Source organism: Polypterus senegalus, chromosome 9 (genome assembly GCF_016835505.1).
Source record: "Polypterus senegalus isolate Bchr_013 chromosome 9, ASM1683550v1, whole genome shotgun sequence".
In the NCBI taxonomy this organism is placed as follows: Eukaryota; Metazoa; Chordata; class Cladistia; order Polypteriformes; family Polypteridae; genus Polypterus; species Polypterus senegalus.
Window position 1 is genome coordinate 169,607,479 of NC_053162.1, and position 16,024 is coordinate 169,623,502.

The 16,024-nt window shown below is 42.3% G+C and overlaps 1 protein-coding gene across 3 annotated transcripts in view; it reads left to right on the plus strand.

The window, feature by feature from the left end:
• Positions 1 to 15,571, plus strand: part of LOC120535967 (high affinity cGMP-specific 3',5'-cyclic phosphodiesterase 9A-like) — a 44,779-nt gene extending 29,208 nt beyond the window's left edge. For 2 of the 3 annotated variants that reach the window (XM_039764214.1, XM_039764212.1), the window contains 5 exons: positions 1,227 to 1,331; positions 4,725 to 4,853; positions 4,972 to 5,067; positions 12,815 to 12,892; positions 14,057 to 15,571. In XM_039764214.1, the coding sequence (XP_039620148.1) occupies positions 1,227 to 1,331; positions 4,725 to 4,853; positions 4,972 to 5,067; positions 12,815 to 12,865 (381 nt within the window). In that variant the 3' untranslated portion in view covers positions 12,866 to 12,892; positions 14,057 to 15,571. The remainder of the gene's footprint in view (positions 1 to 1,226; positions 1,332 to 4,724; positions 4,854 to 4,971; positions 5,068 to 12,814; positions 12,893 to 14,056) is intronic. The other variant, XM_039764213.1, reaches the window with a different exon arrangement.
• The last annotated feature ends 453 nt before the right edge of the window (positions 15,572 to 16,024 follow it).

Sequence of the window (16,024 nt, forward strand, 5' to 3'; positions counted from 1 at the left end):
CCTACAGCTCTGTCTCCTGCTTTCTGGTCAGTGCCACCGTCTCCAGCCCATATAACATAGCTGGTCTCACAACCGTCCTGTAGACCTTCCCTTTCACTCTTGCTGATACCCGTCTGTCACAAATCACTCCTGACACTCTTCTCCACCCAGTCCACCCAGCCTGCACTCTCTTCTTCACCTCTCTTCCACAATCCCCATTACTCTGTACTGTTGATCCCAAGTATTTAAACTCATCCTCCTTCACCAGCTCTACTCCCTGCATACTCACCATTCCACTGACCTCCCTCTCATTCACACACATGTATTCTGTCTTGTTCCTACCGACCTTCATTCCTCTCCTCTCTATAGCATATCTCCACCTCTCCAGGGTCTCCTCAACCTGCTTCCTACTCTCTCTACAGATCACAATGTGATCAGCAAACATCATAGTCCACGGGGACTCCTGTAAAATCTCATCGGTCAACCTGTCCATCACCATTGCAAATAAGAAAGGGCTCAGAGCCGATCCCTGATGTAATCCCACCTCCACCTTGAATGCATCTGTCACTCCTACAGCAGACCTCACCACAGTCACACTTCCCTCTTACATATCCTGTACAACTCTTACGTACTTCTCTGCCTCTCAAGGCACCCTGTCATGTGCTTTCTCCAGGTCCACAAAGACACAATGCAACTCCTTCTGGCCTTCTCTATACTTCTTCATCAACATCCTCAGAGCAAACATTGCATCAGTGTTGCTCTTTCTTGACATGAAACCATACTGCTGCTCACTAATCATCACCTCCCTTCTTAACTGAGCTTCCCATAACTTCATGCTGTGGCTCATCAATTTTATCCCACTTGTAGTTAATACAGTCCTGTACATCCCCCTTATTCTTAAATATCGGCACCAGCACACTTCTTTTCCACTCCTCAGGCATCCTCTCATTTTCCAAGATTCCATTAAACAATCTGGTTAAAAACTCCACTGCCAACTCTCGTAAACAAGAGTCCCTTGAATCAAAAAAGTCAAAAACAGAGAGACTGGACCCTACAACAAGAGTTGATGAGAATGAGATGGGGATAACAGTGAACAGTGCTGACTTGGATAGCAGCCTAAAGTCGTATGTTCTCTGAACATTACTCTGTGTGCCTCCTTACTCCCGAAAGAAAGACAGGATGAGACAGAATGGAATTCTTTGTTCAAGAGACAACTGAAACTAATACTTTCGCTCTTTGACTTTCAGCTGAAGATGGTCCTGATTAAGTGCTGTGACATCTCCAATGAGGTGCGGCCCACAGAAGTAGCAGAGCCCTGGGTGGACTGTTTGCTGGAGGAATATTTCATGCAGGTAGTCTGTCATTGTTGTAAGACTGAAGGCAGTCAAGCGCTGTTATTACTTTGTGATTCTAGCCAGCAGGCATTGCACATGTCAATCGATCAGTCTTAATTGTCACAATCATGTCTACTAGTTCTCTCTGTTATGTTTCACCTTTCTAATCTGTAACACCACCTGTAGATGTTGAAGGGAGGTGGAAACAAACCCTGCCCATTGTTCCCTGCCAACAATCACAATTAGACTAGTTAACCTCACATAACACGCTTCTATGGGAAGTGGGAGAGCAGGCCACACCGAGATGGGGAGACCAGAGGTTCTCAAACTCAGCCCTGGGACCCTCGGTGGCTGCAGCTTTTTGTTCCAACCAACATCTGTTTTTAATTAAAAAATCTAGATTCATGCAACATGTTGTTACTTCCCAGTGTTTTGGGGTTAATTTACAAATTACATAAGTTTGGGAAATGTTTACTAGAATCTGCCAAGCAGTTTTGTATGTTGAGTGTTAATAATTTAGTGTTTAACTTGTTTTTTAATATTTTCATCATCATCTTGGTTTTTTTGTGCTTTTTGAGGTGTCCTGGTTATTTAATCCTTTATTTTTCACAGAAGAGCACATTAGAGGTCTGATGCTGAAGTAGTGTTAGCCTTTTAGCGTTCAGGGTTAGCTGAGCCCCCTTTGTTAATCGTCATTATTAGGAAAAAATTAAAGGAGCAAACTACACAGGAAAAGGACAAATTACTAGGAAAATAGCAATGGAGAGTTTGCTATGTAAAGCTACAGCAAAAACAGAAATATTTCTAATTGTCTTAAAAATGGGGAAATGACACTATGGCGCTTTCTTGATTGCTGAATAAGACCAACAAATGAAATGAAATCAACCAAATCTGGTAAAATGACTGACTGAGTGTGAAACTGGTGGGAACGAAAACCTGCAGCCATACAGGGGACTGAGTGTGAGAGCCGTTGATTAGACCACTGGTGCTCAAGATCAGGCCCAGAGGAGCCCTGTGGCCGCAGGTTTTCATCCCAACCAAACTCTTCTATTAATGGCACTCAAGTTCACTAAGTAAGCTGTTACTTCCCAGCTGGTGGGTCTTTGTATCAAACTCACAAATTAGAAAACTACTTATTTTTGACTGGCTGAAGTAGGAATTTAGATTGTAACAAAAGACAAAAGATATCACACATATAGTGAACCCGTATAATTGTTGACAGAACAACAAACATAACTTCACAATAATCAAGAGGACATCTTTTCAGATGCAAGCCCAAGAGTAAACTGCCTCAAGATGGCAGATCTCCCACCCTTAAATCCAGGTGGAGAGACACTGGAAGAGACATCTGGGAGTGTTACAGCCATCCATTTTGACATTGCGCTTTCAAGATGTTCCCTTCCAGTGGCTCTGTGTACTGTTTGTTTGAACTTCTTTTCTATCTAATCTTATATTTTAGTATGCAGTTCAAGTCTGGAGATTTTAAAACCTATTAAAATCTTATAAAAGACACAAAGAAAAAAAAATAGCTGTCAATTTTCCGGGCTGCAGAGCGAGGAAGAGAAAAGGCATTAGGACACAACGCCAACCCCTGGAGTGGCAGGAGCCCTTAAGCTGTCCTCTATGTACACAAATCCTTTTTAGTGTTTTTTTCCTTTAACTTTCTGGTCTTTTACTCCATTTTTTAATCATAAGCATGGCTATATAAATAATAAAGTATCATTATTATTGTTATTATTATTATTATTATTGCCCTGCGGTGGGCTGGTGCCCTGCCCAGGGTTTGTTTCGTGCCTTGTGCCCTGTGTTGGCTGAGATTGGCTCCAGCAGACCTCTGTGACCTTGTAGTTAGGATATAGCAAGTTGGATGATGGATGGATGGATTATTATTATTATTATTATTATTATCCATCCATCCATTTTCCAACCCGCTGAATCCGAACACAGGTCACGGGGTCTGCTGGAGCCAATCCCAGCCAACACAGGGCACAAGGCAGGAATCCAATCCCGGGCAGGTTGCCAACCCACTGCAGATTATTATTATTATTATTATTATTTTTATTATTATAAGCATCACTAAAATGGCTGCCCCTCACCAGTCAGTGTCGCTTGACCTGTCATTAATTGTCAGCTTCTGGATTCGGTTAAGTGAGCAAAGACCTCAGATAAAAGTGAATTAAAAATAAAATGGCAGAACTTCTTATATAAAAATATGTGAAAAAAATACAAATATTTCATAATTTCTTATAAATTTAACACTAAATGCATAATAAGAGAAGAAATAAAACAGACAGCTAATTAAACAATGAATTCATCTGAAGTTAAAAATCACTGATTGGGAAACTGCTCAGAATTAAAGCCTGCAGTCAAAGGAGCTTCCCAGGTGTGAATTTGAGGACCACCGCTCCACACGACGAGAGCCATGGCTAAGGGTCTAGAGCTGAGAGTCGGCTGTGCTGACCAATGTGCCACAGTGCCACTCCTGAGGTTTGTTTTTTCATTTGAATGTTTTTGGTACTGTTTTGCCAACAGTGTAGGTCAACATGGCAGACCCAGTTACATACTGAGTTCTCTATCCAATTGTCATATTCTAGCTCTTCAGAGGAGCATTTTGCTTTTTTAACAATGTTTGAATGCCTCACAGATTCAAACAAAGAACTGTTTTGTTCAATGTGAATATCATTCTTCATTTTCTGGTCACCGTGGACCAGATGCGAGGTGCCAGTCTAGTCCAGGGTAGACACTCAAGCTTCCAAGCAAATCAACTTGTCTTTATCTGAAATGTAAAAGGAAACTGGAAAGTCCAGCAAGATCCTCCACAGACTCCACACATAGAGCACCTTTGGTGGGATTTTTAACCCCAGACGCTGGAGCTCTAACACAACTGTGCTATCCGTTACCCAAACAATAACACCCTTAAATAAGGGAATGTTTTTTTGGATCTTTGTAATTTTTCATGCTTCAAACAACTGGACCCTCAGACATGCTCTCTAGCTTTCCAAAGCTAGAACTGGGGCCTGTTAATTTTGCCTATCGGTACAGCAAGTGGCCATTTTGAAGGTTTTCAGTTGCCTCCTAGTAATACACATGACTCAAACAAAAGGGTTTCAATCTAAATCAAAGGGATTCTCCTTGAAAAGTAGGAACAGAAACTACCATTTAAGTGCATCTGTGCAATCATAACCACAAGTAGGAAAGTGCAAAGGTAAAAATCTGCTGTGGCCACACTATGGAGAACAATCACCGGAAATAAGAAAAGGCAGCAAGGCCGGAGATTCTGTGTGCCCCTGAGTGAAAGTGAACATGGCATGACTGGTGCCCCACTTTGAATTTGCACAGCCCACCTCTTAACAGGCTGCCGTTTTAGTACTTTTCTCATATACTTTTTTTTTTTTTTAATTTTCACCTTAGAGTGACAGGGAGAAATCCGAAGGTCTCCCAGTTGCTCCGTTTATGGACCGTGACAAAGTCACTAAGGCAACTGCCCAGATTGGCTTCATCAAGTTTGTCCTCATCCCAATGTTTGAGACAGTCATGAAGGTAGGCTCTGTTTTTCAGTCTTCAGTCCATACTGTTTGGTTTTTTTACTTAATCAGGGTGGGATATGGAAAGATTCCTAAGAATTGTCTCCTGATTATTATTTTTTTTCTCATTTTAGCTGTTCCCCCAGATAGAAGAGATCATGGTTCAGCCGCTTCGAGACTCCCGAGATCATTATGAGGAGCTTAAGCAAATAGATGATGCTATGACCGAGGTAAACAAGGCCATGCCGCACTGGGGGCAGTCAGTATATGAAGGCAGAGACCCCTCACTCATCAGATTGGTGTGCTGTTTTAAAGGACAAGCTAGTGCTCGTCGCTCCTGAGCTCGGCAAATCCATGTTTTTTAGCTTTTGTTATATTGTTCTCCAAACTTTTTATTTCATTGATTTTTTACCTTGCAATGGGTGTGAATTGCATGGTATATAGCAGGGGTCTGCAAAGTTGGTGCTGGGGGGGGCGACATTGTGGCCTCAGGTTTTTGTTCCAGCTCTGCTGCTTAATTAGACCTCAGGCCTCACCAATAGCAGACATCATTAAATTTGATGGCTTGTTAGTGTTTTCATTCTGCCATGTCAGTTTGCTGTTACATTGAAGTTTTTCTTCCAAGTGATTTGTAGCGTGAAGCAGATGAGTAATTCTCAGTCCTTCACTTTTATCTTTTTAATTTCCTTGCAAGTATTTTAATTAAAAAGATAGCAGTTATACCACCTGCACTTCGGAACTGGTTATCCACCTACAGCTAAGCCTGTGCTTGGATGGGAGACCAACTAGGAAAAGCCTAAAGTGCTGCTGGAAAAGATGCTGGTGAGACCAGCAGAGGGCGCTTACCCTGTGGTCTGAATGTGGAACCCAATGCCCCAGGGCACTGATGGGGAACACTGTGCTGTAAAAATGGTGCCGCCCTTTGGACGAAAGTTAAAACTGATGTCCTGTAGTCATTAAAAATCCCTGGTGCATCCTTCATAAAGTGTAGGGGGTATCCCAATGTCCAGGCTAAAATGCCCACCTCAGCCTAGTCATTCTGCCCCCCTAATCATGCCCTGTCTCTGTCTCTCAGTCTCCACTTCAACACCTAACAGCTAATGTGTGGTGAGTGTACTGGCACAAAAATGGCTGCCGTTGCATCATCCAGGTGAATGCTGCACATTAGTGGTGGTGGAAGTGGCTCCCCATTCCCGATATAAAGAGCTTTGAGTAGTGAGAAAAGTGCTATATAAATGTAAAACGTATAATTATTGTTGTTACTGTTGTTGTTATAGTTATATAATGAATGCACACAGGTATAAATGGAAACAAGTGAGCTGGAGAATGTCTGCCTCCTTTCTCATTTGCATCTTATTGCTACTAAGGACCCATCAAAAACAGATGTTTCCGACTAAAAGAAGCAATTCAGGGGGGAGAATCCTAAAAGGTGACACAACTACGATGACGTGTAAGAATGTCACTTGAGCAATAAGAGCTTCAACAGCAAGAACAGACTTCTCATTACAGAGTTGGAACAAAAACCTGCCGCCACTACAGCCCTCCAAGGCCTGACTTTGTAGACCCCTGGTTTAAACACATGCACCACACACACACTTGCCATTTAGGAGAAGTGCGTTTAAGGACTGAAGCCAGGAAGCACATAAAGTGTTGTAGTAATCTGGAGCCAAACTACAGTGATGTGTAGTTGAAGCAGAAACCTTGATAAACTTTAAGAAGAATGAGGATGAGATTCCTGGACCGCTTAGCTATTAGCTAAACAAAGATGGGCTGAGTGGTCTCCTCTCGTTTGTCAAATGTCTCGTAGCTCAGTTCTAGACTGATATACAGTACATAGCTCAAGTGTTTTGGCGTTCCTAACATCATGGGTCACAGTCAGTGACAGAATGGTGCAGGTAGTAGCACCACTGCCTAATGGGTCCAGTGTCTCGGGTTCAGATCCTGCACCTGCATGCTGCCAGTGTGGGTTTTGCCCATTTTCCATGCATCTGTGTGGGTTTTCCTCAGCGTACCCCAGTGTTCCCCCACTTACCCAATGACTTGCAGCTTAGCTTAACTGGCAGCTCTACGCTGGCCCTGTATGAGTGATAGCGTGGGCATGTGCATGAGTGGGACCTACAACAGACTGGCATCCTGTCCAGGGGTGTTCCCTGGCTTGTGTCGACTTGCAGCTGGGATGGACTCTGGGCCCCCACATCACTTAGTGTGCCTGAGAAAGAGATAAGAGTCAGTAACGTTACCATACTAGTCATCTGGAGGAATGGCTTCATGTTGGCACTGTGTTTCAGTACATACTTAAAGAGCCTTCATCGGTGAAGTAATGTTTTTAATTTGTATTAATCCAAACAAATGATGTAACTCTTGTTATACAGCGGGGGTCTCATGATCTGCCTGACATCACTGTCAAATGTAATCTTCCTGATTTTCTATAAAGATGGGAGAGCTGTGCCCTTTCCTCGTTAAACAGTTACTTTGGAGAGGCAATGGTGACCCCTCCAAGCTGAAGACTACAGGGGGATTTAAACAAAATATTCATCTAAATATGTTGAGATGACACAGCTCCTCGGCTATATTACTAAGCTTACAGTTTTATTTCTCTGACTCAGCTGCTGAGTGGGCCTTTTCCAGGAAGTTGGCATGTTCTTTATTTATGTTTGTGGAAAAGATGGATGATCTGATTCTTATATTTTTTCCTTTCTCTAAATCTCCACTGAATATCCATATCTCCATTTCTGAACCTTTTATCTATATAACCATTGTGAGTAGAAGCCTGGGGGGAAAGGGGGCGGGGGTCCTCACTTCAACAGAGCAGGTAATCCCCCTGAAACTCAGCAAGTTTGGTCCTGGCTAGAAATTAGAAGAGAGACCATCTAGAAAAAGCTGGAGAAGGTGTTGGCAAGGCCAGGAGGGGACGCTTACCCGGTGGTCTGTGTGTGGTTCTCAATACCCCAGTGCAGAGACGGGTGACACGGTGCTGTAAAAATGGTACTGTCCTTCAGATAAGAAGTAAAACCAAAGTCCTGACTCTCTATGGTAATAAAAGATCATTTGACATCTTTTGAAATGATTAGGGTGTTTTCTGATGTCCGAGCTAAATTGCCCACCATGGCCTGGTTATTCTGGCCCCCTAATCATCCCTCGACTCAAATCGGATAACTGTCTCTCTAATAGCTAATGTGTGGTGAGCATTCTGGCACAAAATGGCTGCCGATTATCCTCCTTCTTACATACTCTCTCTGTTTTTAGTCATTTTATTGGTTTTATAAATGGCATTCCAATGAATGAATTACATGTCTGTCAGACATACGATGGCACATCTTATTTAAATTACATCTGGCACCCTCACCTCACCCCTTACACTGCCATATTATTTTGCAATCACTGTATTAGCTGGGAACAGCTCACAATTAAATCAAATCTCTTTTTCTAAATCTGATTAAATGAAGACTCATCCTCACACTTTCAATTATAAAACATGAAAGTGATTATTTGTAAGGTAAAGAGAAAAAATAGAAACCAGTGTGATTCAAATCAAATGTGTTTTTGTGTCAACTGATTTTCCAAGACACTGAAAACACAAATGGCCAATGTTAAGGTCTATAGAGGGGCTGGGAATTTGAAAGTTTCATTATCTGGACCCGTTTAATTCAATTTTAGTTTAACAGAGTGCGTATTCTTGTCCAAGCAGCATTGGGCACATGGTAGGAACTAAGCTGGGCTGGGTGCCAGTCCATCGTTTGGCATGCTCACGCACATTTTGTGAGGTCCGCTTCAGTGCTGTGAATTATTGTAACACATGGGTCTGTGTGATATGGGAGTAAAACCTAATTACTCAAAAAAAAAATCTGCAAGGACATAGGGAGAACAAACAAAGACCTGAAGCCTGGATTTTAACTTAGCTACACGCAAGTAAAACAACCTACAATTTATTTCTTTCACAGCCCATGTGGTCTGCAGGGGGCGCACCAGCTCCACAAACCCAACACAGATAGGTGCAGACAAGAGTTCTCAAGCTCAACGCAGGTTTTATTAAGTGGGAAATGCTTCCCTCATTTCCCACAGCACAGTCACAGGACAAGCGCAGTAAAACACAACAATGGCATTGTCTTTTCTTCTCCTTGTCTCTGTTTATCTTCTTCTGCCTCCACTCCTACTCCATCAGCTTAGTCTTCTCCTTCCTGACTCTGGCTGTTGGAGCAATGGCAGCGGGTTTCTTTTATCCTGCACCCAGGAGTGTTCCTGGTGGCCCGTTAGCATGGCCCAGAAGCACTTCCAGGTGAGGTGGAAGCACAACAAAGTAGAGCTCCACAGTCCATGCAGCACCCTCTGGTGATGCCCACAGACCAAACTCCAACTCCCATGAAGCTCTGTGGGAATCTGAGCTAGCACTCCTTGGGAGATAATGCCCTGTGTCCCCAGGTCCTCTCCCCCGGTCCTTCCATAAAACAGACTTCAGGGCTAGGCCTCCACCACACCCAAAATCACAGAAGAAATGCCTCGTGGCCTTTAATAGGCCATGTTGTTTGACAGCCCTGGGCCTTAATTTCCTAAGAAGAGAAACAAAAAAACTGCAGAGGATAGACAACAGCACAAACCATTGCCCACCGAAGATGCATAATTATCAGTGTTTAATGACCACCTTTGAGTGTATATATGAGTACATCTTTCTATTTATACACTTTTATGTCTTACTTTAATTCTATAAGGGCTCATTAAACACTGCTAATATTTGCTGTGTGTGCTGAACATTAAATGACTAGCTCTTTGACTGTATTTAGTGATTGATGCTGGGGACATAATAAGTGACTATCATATATAGGAAGTAGCAACACTGTGTAACTGCGACATAAATGCTACTTCTCGTTGCTATACCACTTCAAATTACATGGTTGAAAATTGTAGCCCATATCACATTTACCAACTGAGTACCCGCCAGTCTTCCAGCACAGTCGTGTTTGCCCCCTTTTTCTGACAGCCAATTGCATAATGCCTGACAGAGCTGGCACCGTATGAAGGTTTGATAGCTGAAGTGGTTTCAGCAGGAACCTCTGCTGTTTATTTCTTTTTTCCATTCTGTTATGATATGTAAAATAGGAGACATCAGACAGACGAGCTTCTCTTCTGTTTTTGGAGGTTTCCTAGACCCCGTACTGCCTAACGGAGCTGACTCTGTACCAGCACTGTGTGAAGGGTTAATAGCTGTGTCAATGTACAGCCGCAGTCTTGGCCCTTTTTTTAGATAAATAAAACATGAGACATCAGACAGATGAGCTTCTCTCCTATATGCAGGGTTCAATACATGTGTGTTCCTATTTCCTTACCACTACATTGTGTGAAATTGTACTTCTGACTGAACGCTCATCGATTCTCAACTCTCACATGTATAGATCCTGCCCCTCTGACCAAAGATAAAATCAGGCCTGTTTGGTTTTATTTTAGCTAACCTTTGGGTTTGTCACATTAGCTGTTTGTCGCCTGCCTCTGATTGGCTAAGATTATGGAAATGAAGGCTACAAATGACTGGAAATGTCGTCTAACGTGACATATCCTTATTGACTCAGTTTCAGTTTGTTCTAAAACTGGTCTTACAGCTTTTCATGTACTGTACATGCTATTGTGCTGTTTGGTTGAAGGCTCCATCCTACTCAAGAATATTAATGGCAGAATGCAAAAAAAACATGATTTTTTTTTGTAGTATGATGTTATTTCATCCACAAGATGGCTTCAGAATACCGTCCCAAGAGTTTTTCGTGCTTAATGCTCCATATTTCCTCAAAGCAGGTTACAAACAGGTTAACTGTTTTTACATAGAATTCTGAGTTTGAGAGACACTTGGGATTAACACCAAGGAGGTTAATCCTAATCCAGCCCGGCGTAAGTGAGTGCATGTGGCACTGTATGGATGGGAAACCCATCTACTGGTGACATATGTACGTTTTGGCTAAAGGCTGATTCAAACTTCTGCACCAAGATAGTGCTGTAGGTACGCCATAGGCAACAGCATACCTACAGCATAGGCTCGACTGACACACACCGCCTCAAAAATGCGATTACGCGTTGCATCAACATGAACTCTACTCAGACATTGATTGGCCAGTTTGGTAACTACGCACTTCCTGAATCACGTTTCCATTCGTCTTCTAATTTGGAAGTTGGTGAATTTTGGAAAATCTGAAAAGTGTGATGAATGTTAACATCAATTTATTTATAGAGCACAAACTACACCAACAACGCTGTAGCCAAAGTGCTTTACATAGAACATGCAATTAGCATAAAATACAAATAAATAGAATACAATACAATAAAACGTAATACAGCCAACAGTAAACTGAAACAAACCACCGATTAAGAGGGTAAAATTACCAATATCACTGAAGATCACAGAAAGGTATTGAATAAAAATGAGCCTTCAGTCTCGTTTTAGACAGACCAATTGAAGGTGCGTCCTTAATGTAGTAAGGTAAAGAATTCCACAGACGAGGTGCAGCAGCTGCAAAGACTCTGTCCACCTTAGTTTTACACGTAGTACGAGGGACAACAAGGGACAACTGACCGGTAGATCTAAGCTCTCTGGATGACTGGTGTATAACACACAGTTCAGATAAACAGGCAGGAGCATACCCATGTACTGATTTAAAAACCAGCAGCAAAATTTTAAAGTAAATTCTGAAACTAACGGGCAACCAGAGTAAGGAGGCTAAAATTGGAGATACAGAGGCAAACCAACAAACAAGCAGCAGCATTCTGACCCAAATGCAACCAGTGTGGCAGGGATTTGCTGATCCCAGAATCCAATGAGTTACAATAATTAAGCTGAGGAAAGACAAAAGCATGAGCAACTTTCTCAAGATCACTAGGAGAGGAAAAAAATGGCTTCATCTTGGCTAAAATTCGAAGCTGGAAAGAGCAACTCTTGACCACAGAATGAATGTGTTTCTCAAAAGAGAGGTTAATGTGAAAAAAAAAACCCAGAGATTCTGATCTTGAGGATTACAAAAGTCCACAAAAGAGTCACGAAATTCAAAACCAATTTGAGGTTTGGGTGTAGGACCAAGTATCAGCACTTCTGTTTTATTCTGATTGAAATACAGTATGTGCGCTTAAAGAAGAAAATCTGTAGCAAGAGGAGAGATGATCCTGGAGGGCATTTTAGTGGATTGTGAATTTTTTCTTGCATTCTACAAACAGCGCCCACTATTGTTCAGGAATGTGCCCATGGTAAGGCGCATTGCAGAAGTGTAGACCGCTTTAGACAGCGTTGCCAACTTGACGTAAGCTTGTTGTAGAAACGTAAATTGGGCTTCACCGTGGCTGCAGAATAGAGAAAGCAGATTTATGAGGTGAGCGGATGAAGGATTTGACGATGGAAACCTGAAGTGAACATGAGAAAAAACATTGGTAACACTTTATAATAACTTACACTCAAATGTCATTAACGTACATTTTTACTAAATATTTCTTAGTTAGATTAGGTAGATCTTTGTGTAATTAATACCTGATTTGAAGCAGATGTAAAGGTTTGTAAATGTGTCTTAATGAAGACAGAGAATTCTAAAGTGTTACCCACTTATTGTGTGTGAGTCGCGCTAAAGGCCATGTGCCCGATTGCTGATTTGCATTCTTTCTTAAGGTGTCTTGTGACTCGCCTCCCAGGTTTGGTGACCTGTGAATTATGATAATTTAATGGCAGAAAAACAAAGAGCTAAAGTGTTTGTGGAATCAGGCCCATGAGCCTCAGCAACTCAATACTAATTACTGATCAGACGCCTTAATGCCGTCGGCCTCTGTTGGAAGGCAGCCAGCGATTATTACCTGTTTATGTTCAATTATGAACAAAGGAGGGCTAAAAAAAAGGCGCGCCTCGCCGTTGGCTGCATCCCAGAGATAGCCTGAAGCGAATCCATTCGACAGGGTGGCTTCTGACTTGGTTTCTGCTGATCAGATTCTAACATGAAGCTGTGTCTTTTATTCTATGAGGCACAGAAGAAAAAAACGGAAAATATGTCACTAGGAGGCAAGAAGAAGTAGGAAGGCCCACACCTGTGTGGGGACACCGTAAGTAACGGCGTAGTGGCCCCCTCGTTTGTCAACCGTGACCGCTGGCCCCTGCTACTTTTATTTCTTTGTCATTTTCTCTGGTTTTCTTTTATTTTGTACTGCTTGCTTTCACGTGAATTCCAAATAACAAAGCCTCCTGCTTTTTGAAATGGCATGACTAAAAATGCGATTTTTTTGGCAAGATTTACTGCTCAACGTGGCATCCCCAATTGAAATCACAGCAAGCAGTATAAAAGATGTCAGTCACCTCATTTCAGTCAAGGTGGGCAGCACTTGCCAGACTTTACCCACCTTTTATTAATGTAGGGGGGTGATGCAGTAGATTTAGTTGCCAAGGAGCCACTTTGGGCCGTATTACGTATGCCAGCTGTCAGAATGGGATAGCGGGGCTTTTTAGTGAATAGTGGGCAATGCTTGGTTGGCTTTAACAGCACTTGCCTTCATGGTGAAGAAATGCTGAGTGGCATCTCTGGTAGTTGCGTCCAGTGTGCTTAGAAAGTGGGTTGTACATATTGGTACCTTTCAAATGACTTGCCAAACGTGGGAACCCACAGGGCAGCAGGTGACCAACTGGGAAGAGCACAGTTCATGCTGGCTCTTTCAGAATTCTGTGCAATCGTTCTTCTCATGGTTGTGGGAATCTGAAACAGACTGCTGAGACATGTCGTTCAAGCAGAAACTTTGACCAACTTCATGAAGTATCTATCTGAATGAGATGATGGGACAACTTGGCTACTAGCTAAACAAACAAGCCTGATGGACTGAATGGTCTCTTCACGTAAAGTTAAATTTCTTAAGTTCTTACTTGGAGAGCGCCTCACCATCAAGGCCTAGTGGTATTTGCGGACAGTGGGATTTGCAGCCCCCAACACATTGAGTGACCTCAATTCCTAGTGCTGCCTCCCTCCTCCAACTTGGGAGAAACTAACATGCAGAACTCACTTTCTAACTCACCCTGCGTTAGCTGTAAAAACACAGGAGGGTCTTGTGGAACCCCTCTAAACGCCGCTTGGGTCAGTGTGCTTGTGCGCCGCCTCGTTCCTCGCTTGGCAGCCATGCTTGGACGCTACATTTGCCGAGTCTGCAGCTGATTGCCAAGCTGCTCCTATGACCAATACAATGTACTCATTCTCAGTTTTTAATCTGTCTGCTTTATTGCAGGGGTCTCATCTGCTTTTCTGGTTTGGAATCCACCACCGGCCATCAAACTGAGCTCAGTAGTGTACGCCATGTGCAACTGATGTTTTTTGCTATCGGAGATGAGTATCAAAACTCAGAAACACTGATAGTTTAATCCATTGGCCACAAACTGAGTGGGTGTTTATGCCTTCACTATCAGCTCTTTGGGCAGAATTACTCTGATTTTTAAACTTGAGAAATTTAATTATTTATATAATAAAATATTCTTTCTGAAGCTGAAACAAAAGCAATGGCGAGGGTGATCCCTTCTTAATGTGTGAGGGAGACGTCACCTTGACCGCTTATTTGTTCTTAGTAATTGAGGGCACTTCATGGACAAGTGGAGGTTCATTGTTTCAGCATGCGGTCAATGGCCTGGGCTTTCAGCCACCATCCTATAAATTCATGAATGCTGGACCTGGCTTGGGTCCCAGGAATAAAATGTTTTTTTGGTGGCTGCGTTTGTTATGCTATCATTACATTGTTTGAAATAAAAACTGTCAGAATTTTGCGTTTTATTCCCTCTGTCCCATTGGCCAGATTCTCAAGCCACTGGTCTATAATAAGAGGGCTCTCGGGGTCTAGTGGGAATTCCTTTCATTTTTTAAACATTTTTAAACTACACAATGTTAGTTTTGCGTCTGTTTGTACATAAATATTTACTTCATTAGTGCTTTCATAGATGAAGGTGTCTGGATGGATGCTTGGGGCTCGGAATGACTTGAACCCAAATTACTGGGAGCCAGTTGACTGTAAAGATGAAATGACTACAATTAGGTTGACCTGATTGGCTCCTTGTTGAGCGCTTGTCAGACATTTATCCAGCTAGACAGTTTTGTAGCCTTTATTTGGGGGGAACGGGATGAAAGTTGTATCAACTAGCTGGAATCTGGTTTGATTGTTACCGTGATTGCCAACCAGTCCTGAAGCAGCCATTAATCGGCCAAGCAGAGGGCTGTGCGTCACTCCCTATATCTTCAGACCTGTTGATGCTTTTGAATGATTTCACTTTTCAGAGTTTTTGTTTTGAAAAAAATCTTTCAGGAGAGCGGAGTTCTCCCTTCATTGCTTTAATTTTGTGTGTGAATGCCGGAGACATGTGTCTCTTTAGCGCAGTTTCATTTTAATTGATGCTATTGAAAGTCTTATAACCTTTACAACAAACTGAATGGATGACTCATGATAATGAAAATGCGATGCCTTGGAAAGCCTGTGATGGCCCTCAAGTATCATCTAACAAGAGGATTGTGCAAACATGGCCCACGTCACCAGAGGTGAACTGACGATTGTCAAACAGGAATCGATTTTTTGGGGTTTTCATTACTGAAAAAGACAAAAGTTCTGCTGGGGAGAAGTGAAGGTTCATACCCATTGGACTCCTGGCATCACTGCTGACGCACCCTGGGCACATGGGCATCCCCATCACTGCTTGTGCACGTCCATTTGTACTAAGTAGGTTTGTGTACAGTGCATACGTACATGTGGTGAGACTCTGTGCTTTCTTCTTTTTCGTCTTCATCTTTTGATGCTTTATAGGTTTCAGTGTGATTTGTACTCAATGGGACTGTGTATCCAACTCTCCCTGCTGCTTTCCTTTTACTCATGTTTGAAAATTGTGTTTTTTTTTTTATGATGCTTTCTTTTTTTTTTGACTCCATTTTGAGGAGATGTGTCCTTTGACATTCTGAACTCTACTCATTACTTCAAATTTATTTATTCAAAGAGACTGGTGTAATGCACTTTTCATCCTTTACGTTGACCCTCTAAATGTGCAGCTTTAAGCAAAGGAAAAGCACTCTTTAAATTAAAAAAAAAATGGTTATCATTTCACGTTCAGTTTGTAAATTTGTGGAGTGCTTTATATTTGTTTGGATCATCTGGAGATGTTTCTTCTTTTTTGTATTGGGACTTTCTCATTTTTATAGGGAACCTCCTTCTGCCTTTTTTCAC